General features: G+C 25.9%; 1 protein-coding gene across 2 annotated transcripts; it reads left to right on the top strand.

The window, feature by feature from the left end:
• The first annotated feature begins 256 nt into the window (after nt 1–256).
• On the top strand, nt 257–20,049 carry LOC123265904 (cell wall protein DAN4). Of its 2 annotated transcripts, none has more exons than XM_044729873.1 (9): nt 257–778; nt 2,410–2,536; nt 8,757–8,898; nt 10,573–10,690; nt 10,875–11,140; nt 11,596–11,880; nt 15,239–15,598; nt 16,404–16,523; nt 19,881–20,049. In XM_044729873.1, exons 1-9 carry the CDS (start codon nt 663–665, stop codon nt 20,024–20,026), a joined length of 1,680 nt encoding a protein of 559 aa, XP_044585808.1. In that variant the 5' UTR covers nt 257–662; the 3' UTR covers nt 20,027–20,049. The 2 variants fall into 2 exon arrangements, with proteins under 2 accessions (XP_044585808.1, XP_044585809.1); XM_044729874.1 differs by having other exon boundaries at nt 287–778; nt 11,668–11,880.
• The last annotated feature ends 254 nt before the right edge of the window (nt 20,050–20,303 follow it).

Genomic DNA, 20,303 nt, shown 5'->3' with positions numbered 1-20,303 from the left:
TAATTATTATTATTATTATTTTTTTCAATACAAAGATTTTTATTTAATTTAGAAAATAAACTATTGAATAAAACTTGAACATTATTATTTATTTTCAGACAGTAAATTGATCAGATAAATTTTATTTATAAATACAAACTCGATCGTAAGTAGACACTCGATCCGAAGCGTACAATAATATAAACACTTGAAAAAAAAAAATAATAATAATAATAATAAACGCATGACTTGAAAAACAACGATAGTAACACAATCTTCCTTTATGATTCAGGATCTTAACACTCAGACAAAGCTGTCTTATGAATTTGACACTAAAAAAATCTTTTGGTTTCAATTACAAAAAATTATTCAGTCGTAATCAAGCTTTGACGCCTTCAACATCGTCTTCTAGATAATACAACCTCAAAAACTTTTTATATATTTCCAATAAGTTTTAATGAAGAGTTAAATTTTGATGTTGTGAGTGTTAAATGCATTGTGACTTCAAGATTTGTCAAACTTAGAAGTAAAATATGAATTCTTTAATTTAAAATTTCAACAATGACTATTAAATAGTTGAATATTAAATAATTTTTTGCTAGTATTACTCTTAGAACTGTTTGATAGCTTAGCTTATCAGTATCTGTGAATAGTATCCGTTTCCGGGCAGTGTGATCACCAAAATGAAGTCATCCGGGCTGTTGAAACTAGAAAACGGCCTTACGTTCGTCCTCGTCCTTGTTCTGACAACCGCGGAACCTTTACCATCGACAGAAAACATTTGCACCAGGATTGAAAAGTAACTATCATTAATTATCTATTTACTCATTTTATTGCAAACAAAAATAACAATCAAATTTTTTTTTAAGAGATTATTCACGCTTAGAAATGATAAAAAATTTTTTTTTTCAATTTTATTTTTGTATTATAATTTAAATAAGAAAATTTAATTTCAATTATAGGTACAAATATTTTCAAAATTATACTTTTAATGGTAATAAGAAAAAATAGACCCAGAAAAAATTTTAAAGTTATGAAAAATTAATAATTATTTCATTAAAATTATTACACTGGTAGAAGGATTTATTTGTATTAAAAAATATTTATTAATAGTTAACAAATAATTTATTGATTTGGATATAATTAATAATTAATTAATAGTAAATAAATTTTTTAAGTAAATAAATAAATTAATTTTTAGTAAATAAATTAATTTTTAGTATTAAATAAATATTTCTTAGTGTTTAAAATTTATTAAATATTAATAAATATTTTTAACTATACACAAATCCTTTTATTAGTGTATAGAACATCACACCCACAATTTTTCTGAAAATCAAGCGCCCCTAGAATGATCGCTCCATTTTTTATTACAAAAAAAAAAAATTTCCGGGTCTACTTTTTCCGGGATTCAATTTTAATATATTTGTAAAATTTCAAACGTTTTCTTTTCATAAACTGTCTTTTTTTTTTCTAAAATTTTCTCGTAAAATTAAATAATTATTTACGATGCCTTTTTTGGCTCAATTGTATTACAAATTATTTTTATAATTTTACTAAAAATTTTTTAATTAAATTAATGTTTTTTTGTAGGCAAAAAATAATTAAAAAAAATTTATATAAGTATAAATTATAAAAAAAAAATTTCTTTGCACTATTTTTTTTAAAATTAATTCAAAGGTTTGATAAATTTAATAAATATTTGATATTTTTATAAAAACTTAGACAAAAATTTTCATCAAAAATTAAAATTTTTTGTCAAGCCGTCACTTTGTTAAAAATGAAATTTTCATTTGTAAAAAAAAAAATTGTTAATATAATTAAAGATAATTAGTTATTTGAATAAATTTTCATATTAATAAATTTGAAAAATTTCAGAAAAAAATATTAAAAAATAGCTTTTTCGGTCTTTTATATAATAAGAGCGTAATAAAACCTTAATTTAAAATTATCCTTACATTTTTCTCAAAACTTAAGACGCAATTAATTACAAACAACTAAAACCGATTAACATAAAAATGAATACTTCTGTAATTTACGAGGGATAATTATTGCAATTTTAAAAAAAGTATCTTGTAATAATTGTTATTGCCTTTAAAAAATTCCTCTTACTTCTTAAAGCGTAAACGTTTCTTAAGCGGATGTCTAGCAGTCTTATATTTTATACATCGTACACATTTGCGACACATCCATCGGACATTAAAATTGAAGAAAGAAAATAGATAATAATAACAATACTTTCGAGTTCTATGATCAGATGGTTAATTGTTAGAATGAAGGTCGAATTAATTATAACTTGTTACTAGTCATTATTTAAATCTATTTCAATCAATCGGCACACATAAATTAATTAGTATAAATTAGTATATCTTACTGTAGATTTTTTATTTTAAATTTATTTATTAATAATTATTAATTGCTATTTTTTAGTTACACGGTGACGGAAAGAGAACAGTACCAAGAACCAGTGGTGGTGACTACTGCTACATGGTGTGCAGAATTCCCATTTAGATGCGTGCGCAATCGTATTGAGATGAGAACGCAATTTAGAATTAAGGTACTAGTTACTTTATTATTCATTTTTTCGTGACATTTTTTATAATAATGGCATTGAATAATGACTTGAGAAAGAAAATTTAATGCTTTGTTAATATTGTATCCTTTAAAATTTTTGTAAATTCAATATTTTAAAAGTTACAGCTGATTGAAAACAAGAATAATAATGACAAAAAAAAATTTTGTTATTATTTCGATCATTATCTATATTATTAAGAGGATAACAAAAATTTTGTTTCCAGCATAGTCATATGATAGAATTGGTTTTTTAAGTGAAATTTATTGTCATTGCAAAGGTCTTGACTTGAATTTGTGCCTTTTTAAGATATCATATCATTCTCACCGATAGTCAATTTATTATGATAAGTATTTAGGCTGCATTCGAAAATGCTCCATTTATAATTACATAATTGAAAAATTACCTTGTATCTTGTGAAATATTGACGTTTTTAAAGATATAAGCTCACCCCGATGTTACACTCATTGAGACCTTTCATTTGAGTACCCACATCAATTTTTCATATATTTTATATATTTATATATTTCACAAATACCACATATATAAAATATGTAAAAAATGCCATGTGGGTACTCAAATAAAAGGTCTCAATGAGTGTAACATCGAAATGAGTTTATATCTTAAAAAATGTCAATAATTAAGAAATGACCTTGTATCTCGTAAACTATTGACATTTCTGAAGATATAAGCTCATCCCGATGTTACACTCAGCGGGACTTTTCATTTGAGTACCCATATAAATTTTTCATATATTTTATATATATTATATATATATATATATATATATATATATATATATATATATATATATATATATATTATATATATTTTATGTATATTATATATATTTATATATGAAAAATATATCAAAAATGCAAGTGGGTACTCAAATGAAAGCGCTTGATGAGTGTAACATCGGAATGAGCTTATATCTTTAAAAACGTCAATATTTAAGAAATTACAGTGCAATTTAACAAATATCTTGTAAAGTATTAACATCTTTAAAGATATAAGTTCATCCTGAGGTTACACTCAGCGAGACTTTTCATTTGAGTACCCACATAAATTTTTCATATATTATATATATATATATATATATATATATATATGTGTCCCAGAGTATACGGACGCCATTGTAGCATCTGATAAACAAAATAATTCTGAGACGAAAAGTCCTTAGCCATTTTTTAATCAGACGCATAGATAATTAATTATTAATTAAAATAACGTCCTTTTATGCGTTAGAGAGAGAGCACTAGTGTCAAGTCAAGTGCGTCGCAACGAAGACGCTTGCACGTGTGAATATGTAAGTAAATATGTGTGACTACGTTAGCTATAGAAACTAGTTAGTCATACAGTTAGTTGTGTCTTTGTTTGGCACATACTTTACTGGACACTGGCGCTCTCTCTCTAACAAATAAAGAGACGTTATTTTTAATTAATAATTAATTATCTATGCGGTTAATTGAAATACGGTTCAGGACTTTTCGTCTCAGAATTATTTTTTCATCAGATGCTACAATGGCGTCCGTGACTTTTGGGACACCCTGTATATTGTATATATTTATATATGAAAAATATATCAAAAATGCAAGTGGGTACTCAAATGAAAGCGCTTGATGAGTGTAACATCGGAATGAGCTTATTCTTAAAAACGTTTTTATATCTTTAAAAACGTCAATATTTAAGAAATTACAGTGCAATTTAACAAATATCTTGTAAAGTATTGACATCTTTAAAGATATAAGCTCATTTCGATGTTACACTCATCGAGACCTTTCATTTGAGTACCCATATCAATTTTTCATATATTTTATATATTTATATATATGAATATATGAAAAATATATCAAAATGCATGTGGGTACTTAAATGAAAGCTCTTGATGAGTGTAACATCGAAATGAACTTATATCCTTAAAATCGTCAATATTTAAGAAAGTACAGTGCAATTTAACAAAAGTAATTATTTAATAAAGCAAAATTTTAATTTTTTATAGTTCACAAGTCACGGCAGTCACATAGTGACTGCAAGGTTGCTAGTACTCTTTATTTTTGAAATGGTAAAGGAATTAATCGAACAATGTAATCGAATAAGGCACTATTAAAAAGTAAATTTAATTCTCTATAATTTCTTGGTCTAATAAAATATTCCTAAATTAAAAATTTAAAAATTACAATTTTTCAAAAATAACACAAAAGAATCATAATTAAAAAATTTATTTTACAATTATACTTTTATTAATTAAAATCTCTACAAATTTGGTCTCTAAAAAAAAATTTAATAAACTCAATCATTAAAAAGTTACAGCTCTTAAAAAATGAATAAAATAATACTAAGCACAATTTTTCTTCTGTAATAATTAAAAAAAAAATTAACTCAAGTCTTTACAATTATTTATGAATAATTCACAGAAAATTCGAACAAAGACCAAGTTAAATAGTTACGAGGGAGTCGATTGTTAAAATAGAAGCAAGCTACTTAATCCTTGGAAGGAACTTGTAACTTGTTCGTCCTTCTCTTATACTTTTCATCATAAAAATGAATAAGTATACGGGTAAGCCGGTGAGACTAATTACGTCAGAGAAAGCGACAGTGAGCGATAAATATCGCGGATAATTAAATAACTAGAAGATATGGGATAGATTAACGTTTTTGTATCGGTATTAAATGTATAATATGAGCATACATATTTATAATATATAATATAATATGATGTGATATGATACTCTTGCATTATTTACTAAAAATATTAGCTTGTGCAAGTAAAGATTAATTATCGGTAATTATTTTTAATGATCCGCGATCGCCGATGAGTTAAGATAAATTGCCTCGAACGAAATTATAAAATTCGCGGTTCCGAAGACTTTTTGCTCGTTATAAATTTATTTCACTTATTACATATTCGCGGCACGACGTGGGCTCGGAAAAAATTTTTAACAGAAAGGCAAATAAAAGTCCCGTAGAAAAAACAAAAAGGTCCGGTTAGATTGGAGAAAGAGACTTCATTTTATTTTTTTTTTTTTTATATTATGTTACACAGATAGAGATAAGTGAGTTTATTAAATATTCCGAGAGAAAGAGGAACAGAAAGGCGCGGCAAACTTTCAACGTAGCTGGTATTGACCGTATAATCAAAAAGATGGATTACCAACCGAGTTATTATTACGTACTACCGCTTTGTACTCGGATATTATATATTTTATACATTATATATTATACGTAAGATTTATATCTTAATACACGCATTTTTTCCAAATCTAAATTAGTGGTCATATATAAGCATAAGGGGAATTTGTAAATTACATCTTACTTTATTTGTCAATCCTTATAATTACGATTATTATTACTGCGGCTTTTTATGATTTATGTTTACTCTGATTATCGGAATTAATGTTATTATTCTTATAATTATTATCATTTGTCTAATTATTATTCAATGAAATTTTTTTAAAGTATTTGCTAACAGATTTATTGTAGAATTTGCAAAAGCTAAATTTGAAAAACTGTAACCTTGTAATGAAAATGAAAGACATCTAAAAATTTTTAGAATTTTTTTTATTAAAGAATTATTACAAAAAAATAAAAAAAAATTTTTTTATTCGTTAAAAATTTCAAAAACTATAAGTGCAATTTTTTAAAAATATTTTTTAGTTATAATTTAATAAATTAAGCGAAATAAAAAAATCAAAAATGTCGGCTAACTTTATTATTATGACCTTGTTTTATTGAAGAATTATCACAAAAAAAATAAAAAAAAATTTTTCACTTGTTAAAAACTTAAAAAACCATACGTGCAATTTTTTAAAAATATTTTTTAGTTATAATTTAATAAATTAAGCGAAATAAAAAATTAAAAATGTTGGCTAACTTTATTATTATGACCTTGTAGGCCATCGCTAGAACTTCCCGCTGTGTTTAAGTATTAAAATAACTATTTTAAAATAAAATTTTTTTTTAAATTTTGTTTTTGCGATTTCTTAAAATTTATGAAGACTTATTACATCGATTTTAATAGAGAGAATGTAAGAATAATGACTGTTTTACATTTTAACTACCCACTAAACAATTTTCTATGACCATCCTTGGACTTACCTGATCAGGCTATGTATAAGAATTATATAATAGTTTATTACGATTATTTAATTTTTATAAATATATCTTCGTAAATTAACATACCTTATTAAACAAAAATTAATTTATTAATTTATTAAAATATAAACAATATCAAAAATTCATGATAAAAATTTAAAAGTTTAATACGGGGAGGTAATATAACAGTCTATGCAGAAAAAAAGGTTTACTTGAAACAAGAAAATATTTTTCTTCTTAATTATTTTCTTGAGCAAAAAAAAATTTTTTTTTTTGACAAGAAATTTCACTTATTCCGAAATTAATTCTCTTGCTTTAAGAAATACGTATCTTAATCCAAGAAAATTTATTTAAGTGAAGATAATCTTGTTGTTTAGAGAAAATTCAGCCTCTTGCTCCAAAATAATTTAGTTCTTGATAGAAGTAAATTTTCTTGTCTTGAGAAAATTTCTCTCTTGCTCCAAAAAATTAAATATAAAGATAGAAGTAAATTTTCATTAATATTTTTATTGATTAACATGTCAAATCGGAAGATCAAATAATATTTCATCATTTTTTTTCATTCATTATGTATAATTGCCCGTTAAAATAATATAAAATGGGTATCAAATATTCAAGAGAAAAATTTTCTCAAGGTGAGAAAATTTTTTTCTCAGCTGAAGTAAGTGGCGCTGCTTCCCTAAAGTATCTAAAAATCTTGATCAAATATACAAATTTATTGTATCAAGTATTTATGATAATTTGAATTAAGAAAAAATTAATTCCACCAAGAATAGAATTTCTTGAAAAATTTTTACTCCGGCTAACACAACTTCAAAGTTAATAAATTTTTCTTTCTGTAACTTAAAAATATTGAAAAATCGTTTAGAAAAAAAAATTTACGAAATTGAATTTTTTTTATGAAAAAAGTCGCAGAAATTTTAATTTTTACGATATCGAAAAAAAAACCGACGCCATTTTATTCGGAAAACAATATATTTTAAGGAAAAAAATCAATATTTGATGAAGTTTGAAAAAAATATATTTATTCTGAAATTTAAAATTACGAATTTCGGTCAGTCGCTTAAAATGAGAATAAGACATTTAAACACGCGAAATAATATAAAAAGATTTAGTTTTTTGCTATTTATATTTAATAATATAATCTTTCTTTTATATTTAATAATATAAAAAGATTTAGTGCACTATTGCTTTTGATGTAGATATTTGTGTATACACAAAAAAAAAATTACTTGAATCAAGTAAACAATTTTTCATTTCATCTTCTTGATTAAGAACATGTAGGACAGAGAATATTCAAATTTTGGACAAAATACTGAGACGCTTTTTGACCTAGTAATTTTTGAACAAAAAATCATTAAACTTGGCAGGAGTATGTTAATAATAGTCCTTCGTGAATTGATTCTTCTATTTTTAAATTTAATCATTGAAAAAAATAACAAAATGATAAATAAATAGATAGAGTTTGCGCGTAAAACTGCCTTATCTCCGGGCCCATCATATATTCAAGTAAATAAACTTTACTGTAAAGAAATTACTCATAAACTTACAACCAATATAATCTTTGAGATTGATTTAATTTTTTGGTTAATCTTTACTTTAGTTTAGATTACTTATAAGACAGAATTATTAAAATGCAACTAGATTTGAATAGAAAACTAATTATCATCAACAAATTTCATTTACTACAGTAAATAAACTATAGTTTAATTTTTTTGAACAGTATTGGGAGTATTGACAGTCAGCCTGATAATCTTCAGTGTATTTTATGTGTTTCAAATAAACAATCCGATAAATTCAATTGGCATTTGTTATCACTAGTCCAAACTGAATTACCGACAACAGACTTTATTACATGCTCTTAATGTAGAAAAATTCTTAAACTAATCAATTTTTTTTTAGTTTAAGTAAATTTTTCTTAAAAATTTTTTTTTTAATTTTTTCAATAAACTTAAATTTCATTAAAATTTTTATAAATACTTTTACTTATTGGTATTCTAGAGTAATAATGCGTAATTATAATAATAATTATTGCGGATTTTTACTATTATTATTCTTGTTCTGATAATTATAATAATTAAATAAATAAAAAAATAAAAATTTTTTCCAGAGTGAAGTAAAGCAACGAAATATAACCGAGTGCTGTGAGGGATACACCAAACAAAAATACAAAATCGATAACTATTACACCGAGAAATGTATCCCTCTGTCAAACTGCAGCGCAGGGCTCATTGGGGACAAATGCGATATCGGTAAATATATATGGCCTATTTCTCCAGAATAAATTTGCTTTTTATTATTATTAATATAGAAATAAGCCATTACTATCGTTTGGCTTTAGCTAAAAATGATTGATAGACAGATGGATATATTTGATTGAATAAAATCCCATGGAAGGACGGAGAACAAAAACGCGTGAGAGTAAAAGCAATAAATGATTCCTACGGTCAATAATAAATTGTTAACTCTACTCTTGAGTATCCAGGGCTGAATTAAATTGCCAATTTGACTTTATTTGTTGTATATATGACGGTAATGTCGGTTTATTTCACATCAAATATCATATTGTAGCAAATTTGTTGTTTACACAAACACTATTTGTATAACAAATAATAAGCGTAAAATGTCAACGGAACCAGTTGCGATAATGTATTATTTTAATGTACTTTCACGTATTTACTGCATAACTAATTAATTACACATTATATATAGATATATATATATATATATATATATATATATATATATATATATATATATATATATATATATATATATATATAGATATATATTATTTTTATCGTTTAATAATCGCACGTGTTTGATGCCTGCTTTGGGTTATTTATTGCTCTTTACTATATTTGTAAATTCATAAACTAAAGAGGATTTTTTTTTATCTGCAGTTATTTTTAATTGCTTCTTTATATGTTACTCGAGTGGGCGTAAATGGGAAAAATAAAAATTCTGTCGTCTTGAAGTTTTTACGAGTCCAACTTTCAATTGAGTTAAGTCTTTAAGTCAATAGAAATTTAAATCTTTAATTAATGTTTTAAGGTGGATGTTTTATTACTCTTTTTTTATTTACGTAATAACCTTTTTAACGACTTTTTAATTAAGTTGTAATATATTTTTTATTTGTCAATTTTAATCATAATCAAAGTAAAATTTTTTTAGTTTGCCAAATATTGACCGGGTGTCATTAAAAAGATTATTATTAAAGTTATTTTGATTATTATTACTGGGATTTTTTTGATAACGAAAATGAATTGATTTAAAAATTTGCATTTCTGTTTTATTGTTTCAATTTTTACTAGAAGTTGAGTAAAAAATTTCTTTTTTCAATTATATGTTAATCAAAGTTATTATACCTGTCATAATAAGACTTATTTTTAAGTAATTTTATATAAATTTTTTATATTGTTATCTATATTATTAAGAGAATAAGAAAAATTTTGAGTCTAGGGTAGTCATATGATAAAATAGGTTTTTTTAAGAGAAATTTAGTGTCTATTTCTAGATACATAATTAAGAAATTAGCTTGTATCTTGTGAACATAAAAATATTGATTTTATCAATATTTGCACAGTTAGTTCTAAAAATGTATATTTTTTTATCTATGAATAATATCGCCTGAATACACGACTTTTTTTTGCAAAAAATTCAATGTTTCACCAAACTGCTTTATTCAATTTTCCTGTAATTGTATCCGTTTAACCCTAAAATGCAAAAAACATCTTTTTTTCTTACATAAAATACATATATATAATGATCTGCATTTACCATAATATATAAGTTGACGTCAATCGGCTATAAGTACTTTCAAAGAGTATCTTATTGTCTGCAAATTGCGCTTAAGTTCATTTCAGTGCTATTAAATGTTAAAAAGAAAAACCTAAATTTCTCCAATATTTTAAATAAAATTTCAGATTGTCCAAAAGGAACATGGGGTATCTCATGCCAACAAACATGCAGTTGCGGGACTAAGGGTTTCTGCAGCGGGATCAACGGAACTTGTCGCTGTCTGCCGGGATGGAGAGGCTCTAAGTAATCCATACGCTTATTGTCCATCAATCATTTGCTAACTCATTTAAATTCAACCTCATATCCTCATATCATCCACCTACATACAAACAATAAAACTAAAATTCAGGGATTTATTATCCTCAATCTCTAGTCTTATATTTTAATTTCATTGTTTCCAACTAAATCCTCTGATCTGAACTTGCAGTTGCACAGACAAATGCCCACCCGGAAAATGGGGTCACGATTGCTCGGTACCATGTTCCTGCATCAATGGATTTTGCCATCATGAAACCGGAGAATGTACATCAACTAATACTACCTCGGAAATCCATCAATTATTTGTAACTGAGAACAACGAGAGGCATAAAACGAGTGTCACCCCCGCAGAGACAACTAAATCGCAGGTGAATGGAATAAATAGTCCTGGTGATAATTATAATTTAATACCCGATAATTCAGAGCTGAAACTAGGTGAGTAACCACATATAAAATGCTAATTTTTATTTATAATTATTTACATCGCTTTCACTTGGCGCAAATCATTCTAAATAATTTTTTTTAATTATTCTTTATTTTATCATCAGTGATATAATTATTTACAATTTTCTTAATTAGTATCGACCAATCTAAATATCACTCTATTTTTTAAATTATTATTTATACTCGCAATAAGTAAGCAAATAAATTGCGTAATTTTCCCAGATTAAAATCAGAATTTAACGCTAAAAATTGAACCATTGCTTTCATTTTCGTCTAAATTATTATACGCGAAGTTTTATTTTATTTCTGAGGCACTAAATTAAACTCTTTAAAACTTTCCTATCAGCATGTAGAATATAAATAGAATGGTAAAAACGCGGACGGTAATTTATGATGAAAACTAGGCTATAAATTTATGAGTTGCATTAACAAAAGCATAACAACAGCCGGCAGTGAGATTTCCACTGAAATGACATCGAAATTGGAATTACCAGCAATTAACTCAGTAATTATTACAGCGAACAAAGGTACACCTACGACTTCGTCAAATGCATTTGCGACTACAACAGACTCGGCGACGGTGACGAAGGTCGATACGTCAACATCAACATCGGACTCTACGTCAACATCAATTTCTACGTCAACATCTACAACCCGTCCAATCGTGGCGGTTTTACACGTTCCGCGAAAACCCAATAGTAACCAAATCATTACGAGCTCCATTGGAACAGGTACTTTATTAATTTTTTATAGCACGATTCACAATGCGGAGCATTAGAGAGTTCTTTATGATTAGGAAACTTATCGTCTCTTTTATGCGAATTTTTTTATTTTTATGCTCTTGTTAGTAAACGGAACGGATAAAATGAACTCGATTCAAGGTCTAATATCAAAATTGGTCATATAAAGTTACATATCGACGTTCTAATTAGCAAATTGTCTAACTCTATTTTAGAGAATCTTCTATTTGTACGAAAAAACAATTAGTTCAAAATTTATTATCACTTAAAAAAACCATTTAATATCATTATTATCTAATAGAGATATAGTGTTTAGGTTTAAATCATTCAAATAATTTATAATTGGATTATTACTCCATCAAAATGTTAAAAAATCACCCTCTAAAAAATAAGGAGGTAGACAAATTGCTAATTAGACCGTCGATATGGCGATATTTAAAAGTAGTACTGAAATTTTCCAACAGATGGCGCATGATCGTTAAATCTTCTTGTTAGAAGAGAGTTAAAATTCAGAAATAAAGTGTTACAATGAAAATAACTTTCTCTAAGATTTGTTCGTTAGTGTTTAAAAGAATATGTACTTGAATAATCATTATCATAAAAAGTAATTGATGTAATTCAATAAAATTCTTTAAGATCGCTTATTTTTAAGATTGAAAATTTTTCTTTTTTTAGTTTCAATACTTTTTTCTTAAGGTAGTTCACCTGGGACTTATAATTTCTTTCCTTTTTACTCGCTAGTGCTGTCTTTCTCACAAGTTATCTCTTTTTTGCTTTTACTAATGGTTATTTTTGTTTAACTAGCCAGTTTATTAACTATTTATAAAAATTATGTGGTTAAAATTTTCAAAATTTATTTGAATTATTTAAAGTATATTATTTTAACAGATATCAGCTTTTTGAAACGATCGTAAAATCCTTTCAATGCAATAACCATTAATATTTGTGATTTTCTCACTCTCCATCCATACTGTCTGTGCTAAAATGTCATTTTTAATTACAATTATCTCCTTGCTGTTATGTATGGTCAATTGATTTCAAATTTCAACAGCACATGTAATGCGTATTCTATGACCCATATTTCAAATTTCGAAAACTTAAAATTTTGCATTTATGACTCAACTACCTTAATCAACTAATAAATCAATTTTTATTTAATAAAATATGGTAATTGATATACACAATTCTAGGGATTGTAAAATAATTATTATTAATAATCAGAAAATTTTTCACGGGCATTGATTAGATGATTCAATAAAGATTAATTTTGTAACCTATCAAAATGTAATAAAAGCGAGAAAATCATTAAAATTAACTAAAAATTTTCTTGCCAAACAATAGAAAAATGTTCGTATCTTGAAAACAAGACAAAATAAGCCGAGATAATTGTTTGACCTTGAGAGAGTGAGAGTAAAGCACTACTCAAACACTTCGCGTTATGACGTGCAAGATTCATCATGCGAGTCATATTTTTCCTCTGAATACACTTGTTTTTTCTTAGATATTAGGCATTTTTTCTGCAAATTCCGCATGCGCGTTATTTTATTATTATTTACTGCTGTCAATCAACCGAGCCCTACAAAAGTCCTATTTTTGAAAAAAAACTATGCTAAACGATGCTCTATAGTATTGAATAAATCAGCTTTGCTGTATTAGTATTACTTCTTTACTACTTTCCTCATCCTTTGTACATAATAAACATAAACATAATACCCTTGCTTAGAGTTTATAATCCGAACAAAAACAGTTTCACTGTAAAAAAAATCGCGCCAAGTCCACGTTCATAAGACTATCAAGAAAAAAAAATTTCTTTTTTCTTTACAAAAAGATATAAAATAAAAAAATTAAAAAATCCAAGTAACCGATATGATTGTATTTGATTTTCGGAAATTAAAAAAAATTTTATTGTAAATTTGAAAATTAAAAAAAAAATTTTGGAACGTATTTAGTGTGCGTGGTTGCAAAATATTTTACTTTTAATGAAATTCGTAAAATCTATTTACCAGAACTTTAAAAAAATTGAAATACACAATGACGCACACCAAGTACGTTCCAAAATTTATTTTTTTAATTTTCAAATTTACAATAAAATTTTTTTTAATTTCCGAAAATCAAATACAATCATATCGGTTACTTGGATTTTTAATTTTTAATTTTATATCTTTTGTAAAGAAAAAAGAAATTTTTTTCTTGATAGGCTTATGAACGTGGACTTGGCGCGATTTTTTTACAGTGAAACTGTTTTTGTTCGGATTTTAGTATTTTTTGTAATTATAATAAAAATTTACAATTTTTACCAACTTAAATCTCGCGTTGGCTGCATTTTTTATAGCAGACTATGGCTTTGTAGCTATAGTATATGTAAAAACAATTCCAGCGCACCCTGGCGGATGTAGATGCAAGCTGTGAAATGTATTTTTTTAACTGTAGTTTCCCATCTATTGGAAGATTACCATAAATTCTCGAATTATTTAGTCTGTGGCATGTCACTTTTTACATAGAAAATAAGTTAGGATCGAAATTTTTGAGCTTGCTATAGTTTGTGCTGATAACATTTAATAATTTCAAGTAGATTAATTGTTATAATTGAATATAATTAATTAATATCAGTAAAATAAAGCATGAATTACTGTTATAATATAAAATTTAGGAACAAGAAGTACCGTAGAATTAAATAAAATTTTGCAACCTCAAAATACCGTTCTGCTTACAGTAAACACAGTCGGTAGTCTCGCGCTCCGTTTACAACGGATTTGAACGGAACTTGGCGCCAGATTCTACCGAATCTGTGGATGATTATATCAAAGATGTATATATTTATAAATTAAATATATTTTTTTTTATTTTTTAATTCATTTTATTTATATTCAATTTATTTAATTTTTGAATGACGAATTAATTAAAAAATTTCTTTTATATTAAATTTATAAATAAATTGAATAAATTAATTTATTAATAAATAAAATATTTAAAATTAATTTATTTAATTTTTTAATTTATTTTATTTATTAATATACAAGCTTTTTGAAAACAGCCCATTCTATATTCAAATTAATTATAGTATACTGTAATTTTTAAATTCTTTGACAAACTTTTCCTTTTTTTTTTTTTTTGTACCAAATATTATGTTATTGTTATTTTAATTAGAAAATAAATTTTTATGGTAAAAAACCACCTCGAATCAACCTATCATGCTGTAAGAATTATCTTCTTCCAAGAAGCATGTATATTAATAAATAAATAAATAAATTAATTAATTAATTAAATATATTTTATACCTCATATAAAATAAAAAATAAATTATTACTGTTAAAAATTTTTTTTCATTATATATAATTCATTTTTTCAGGATTACACGACTCGCTGGAAGCGGATAAAATTCCGGTTCACGTTCCGATGTCATTAGATATCATAGCGTTTATCGTTATAGGGTCAATAATATCTCTGGGGCTGACAATAATGGCAGCCCTCGCTATTCTTCACGTTCGAGCAAAACTTTACGAGACTCTTAGAGTTTCGATTTACGACACAGAAAAATTCTCCGGAGATCATAATACTAACAGTAACACGTTTTCTGCAAGGACAAGAACGATGTCACCTATTCCGCCGACTCCGACGCCAAAATTCCCGACGTTGACGCGCGAAAAAGGCGCCGACGTACACACGATCAGTCGCAATAGTCACATACTTACGCCCGTACGTGATTACGGTAAGCTTTTTTACTTTCTATCACAAAAATTTTAAATAAAAATTCTTCTATAATATAATAGCTTCATCAATTACTATTTTTATTAGACTAATAGGCTTTAAAGTTGTTATAAAAAAAATTAAATTAACTTCTCAAGAGTTACTTTAAAAATGACGCAAGCGAATTAATTAATGAACTTTATTATTATTAATTCAACAACAACATACATACACATATATTTGCAAAGTTACCAGTTGTAAATTTGAGTAACTCTTTTATAGCCGTAAGAGTTGACTTATGTACCTTGTATTGCGAGTTTGTTCTAAAACATTAAAATATGCCGTTATGACACACTAGGATTGACGAGTATTATTTCGAAATATGATCATACATTATACTACACATAACATAAATATATGAGATATATTAAGTATAATATACGATATTTACTGCAATGCTAATAAGCGAGTAAACTCTTGGCTGCAACTTTGTTTCAACAACTGGCTACACATCAATCTTTCTTTATTATTATCGATATAATTATTACTCACTCCGATATACAGATGTTAAATGACCCACCTCCCGAGTCGGCGATTAACTATTTTTATCGAGTGAAAAAATCAAAGCGAATTATATTTAAGTGAAAGATAGAAATATTAAATAATTGTTAAATTACGTACTTCCGCTTTTTATTTACTCCCCGATGTTTTACTTTTTTTATCTTTTTCTTCGCACTATTAATTTAATGATAATAAAATAAACGGTGATATTTTAAATTTAATAATATTATTTTATTTATTTAGTTAATTTTGATTGTTTGTTTTAGAAATTCCCAGGTGTATTATTCCGGAACGACCCGGAACTTTACCGAAATCAAATTCTGTAGCACGTGAATCAACTTGCTCTAATCAATATCTAAATATTCATTTATGCAATGATTTACGAGGTAATTATTGTCGAGTAATTTTTTTTTGAAAAAAAAATAATCTATATTATTAAGAGAATAAGTAAAATTTTGTGGCCGGTGTATTTATATGATAAAATGGGTTTTTCTTGAAGTTATGCCTTTTCATGTTCTCACCAATAGTCAATTTATGATAATAAGTATTTAGGCTGCATACAAAAATACTCTATCTCTGGATAGATAATTAAAAAATGACCTTGTATCTCGTGAACTATTGATATTTTTAAAGGTATAAGCTCATCCCGATGTTACACTCATCGAGACCTTTCATTTGAGTACCCACATCAATTTTTCATATATTTATATATATTATATATATTTATATATGAAAAATATATCAACATGCATGTGGGTACTCAAATGAAAGGTCTTGATGAGTGTATGATCGGGACGAGCTTATATCTTTAAAAACTCCAATAGTTGAGAAAGTACAGTGCAATTTAATATAATTGAAAAACGACCTTGTATCTTGAGAACTATTGACATTTTTAACGATATAAGCTCATCCCGACATTACACTCATCGAGATCTTTCATTTGAGTACCCACATCAATTTTTCATATATTTTATATATTTATATATATGTATAGATGAAAAATATATCAAAATGCATGTAGGTACTCAAATGAAAGATCTTGATGAGTGTAGCATCAGGATGAGCTTATATCTTTAAAAACATTAATATTTAAGAAAGTACAGTGCAATTTAACATAATTAAGAAACGACCTTGTATCTTGTGAACTATTGACATTTTTAAAGATATAAGCTCACCCCGACATTACACTCATCGAGACCTTTCATTTGAGTACCCACATCAATTTTTCATATATTTATATATATTATATATATAAATATATATCAAAATGCATGTGGGTACTCAAATGAAAGCTCTTGATGAGTGTAACATCAGGATGAGCTTATATTTTTATAAACGTCAATAGTTAAAAAAGTACAGTGCAATTTAACAAAAGTCATTATTTAATAAAGAAAAATTTTATTTATTTATAGTTAACAAATCATGACAATCACTTAGTGACTGCAAGGTTGCTTGTATTTCTGATTAAGAGAATAAGGAAAATTTTGTCTCTGGTGTAGTTAATATTATAAAATGGGTTTTTTTCCGTTCAATTTTGAATCATTAACAAGGTCTTGATCTGAATTTGTGCCTTCATTAAAAAAAAGATATGGAAAATTTTGTGACGCGCATATCTTTATTATGAAATTAGTTCCTATAGTTAAATTTAGAACTATCAAAAAGGTCATAACCTGAATTAATGTCTTTTTACGGTTTGTTATTTTTTTCGGTGATAGTCGATTTATCATCTAAATAATTACAAGATTAGGCTAACTTTTGTGATAAACATGTTTTTGTTTTGAAAAAGATTTTTACTATTAAATTTGTTATCGTTAGAAAGGTCTTGACATAAATTTGTGTCCTGTAGTAATCTTTCGAAAAACTTTTCAGCAATCGAAAAACTTAGCAACAATAAATATAACAAAGTGCTATAAAATGATCTCGATAATCTCGATGTTATCAAATAGAAAGTTAACTGTGGAAAGTGCCAAGTCTCGAACGATTTGAGAACAAGGAAAGATAAAATACATCCCGTTTGAAGTTGGAACCTAGCCATCTCTTCAATGTCTATCGTTTTCCACTTATCCTTTTACATTATTCGCGCAATATAAAATCTAAGTTACCAAGTTAAATTAAGCGAATACCGATTTTTAGGATAATACATAATACAGACATACACATTACTTGAATATATAATTTTACACGTTCTGTGTAAAATTTTCTAATATCGCCATATGAGCATGTATAACAATTGGCCATATATAAATATATCTGGCTAGATATATCCTAAAATGATTTAATTTGTTCACATCGCGTTACTAATACCAAAAAGACGTATAAAAGAAATTTTTTTCACTGGTTAAATTAAAAATTCTTAAAATGTATAAACTTGGAAAAAATGTTATTTATATTTTCTGACCTTCTGCTTTAAAAATTTAACTTTTAGCTGTAAAAATTGAAAATTTTCGAAAACTCGAAAAATTTTTGAATTCAACTAGATTTTTATCAATTTTTTTTTTTAATTTCGATCTTTTAGCGTCCAAAGAGTCGTTTTTATTATAATTATCAATTTTTGTAGCCATAAGTTCAAAACAATCAATTTTTAAAGCATAAAATTCAAAAATATAATTAAAATTTGTTTTAGTTGAGCGTATGCCAAAAAAATTTTACATTTTATTTTTAAGTATAAAGAATTTTAGAAAAGAATTAATTTTAAAGTGTTGATAAAGTCAAAATAAAAATTATTATTTGATTCTTTTAAAGAGCTTAGATGACCTTGGTTTTTAGATGAATCTAACATTAATATAAAACCAATTTTTTTTAATACTACACACAAAACACAAATTTGTTGCGCCACGAAAATTTTAAGGAAAACGAAAGTTATTTTGGAGCAAGAAAAAATTTTCTTGGCTTAAAAAACTTTGATTTCATTCAAAAAATTTTTATCCTTCCTTAATATTTTTTTGAGCCACGAAAATTTACACTCCAGTCAAGAATTTTTTTTTTTTTTTTAGTGTAGATATTGGTTGACGTGTAAACTTCTGGACAAATAAAAATTGAAAATTTTTTTTTAGTCACACATAATTTCTTGAACTTGAAAATATTTTTTTTTAAAACCAAGAAAATATTTTTCTTGCTAATTATTTTCTTGGGCGAAAAAAAAAATTTTTTTTGACACAAGAAATTCCACTTATTCCAACAAAATTAATTCTCTTGCTTCAAGAAATACGTATCTTGATCCAAGACAATTTATTTAAATCAAGAAAATTTTCTTGTTTTGAGAAAATTTTTCTCTTGCTCCAAAAAATTAAATATCTCGATAATAAATTTTCATTAATATTTTTATTGACAAACATGTCAAATGGGAAGATCAAATAATATTGAATCATTTTTTTTCATTCAATATGTATAATTGCGTGGTAAAATAATCTAAAATGGGTATCAAATATTCTCGAGAAAAATTTTTTCAAGGTGAGAAAATTTTTTTCTCAGCAGAAGTAGGTGGCGCTGCTTCCTTAACGTATCTAAAAATCTTGATCCAATATAAAAATTTATTGTATCAAGTATTTATGATAATTTGAATTAAGAAAAATTACTTCCACCAAGAATAGAATTTCTCGAAAAATTTTTACTTCGGCCAAGACAACTTCGGTCTTCCTTCGGGCACCCGAAAACTTACTTGAGCCAAGAATTTTATTCTCCAGTCAAGAAATCTTTTTTTCTGTGCACGCTAACATTATCTTATAAGTTTTATATATTTCCAGATCTGTTAGAAGCTCACTACGATCGGCCTCCTTCGAATCCCTTTCGTCAACTTTCGTTCCAAACAAACACCGAGGGTGAACATCTCTATGACGAAATTCCTCTTCAGACAACAACTTTTTCATCCAAACCAGAGTCGCCTAATTAAATTTAGTTTTTAAAATAAATCATTAATTATTAATTATTATTAATATTATTATTATTGAGAATTAAGAAAAATTTTGTAATTTAATGTCAAATTTTTTACATATTTATTACTTTAATAATAAATTATAAGTATCTAATTAAAATGTTTAAATGCTTTTATCTATTTCATAACAATTATTTCTAAGTACGGCGTATCACTCGTATCTAACGAGTGAATGAATAATAAATAAACAAATAAAACAGCGTTAATCAGTTGACCTTAAGTCGAGTTATCTCGT

The sequence above is a fragment of the Cotesia glomerata genome, linkage group LG5 (assembly GCF_020080835.1).
Source record: "Cotesia glomerata isolate CgM1 linkage group LG5, MPM_Cglom_v2.3, whole genome shotgun sequence".
Lineage (NCBI taxonomy): Eukaryota > Metazoa > Arthropoda > Insecta > Hymenoptera > Braconidae > Cotesia > Cotesia glomerata.
The sequence above is the reverse complement of the archived record's forward strand: the minus strand, read 5'-3'. Positions and strand labels throughout refer to the sequence as shown.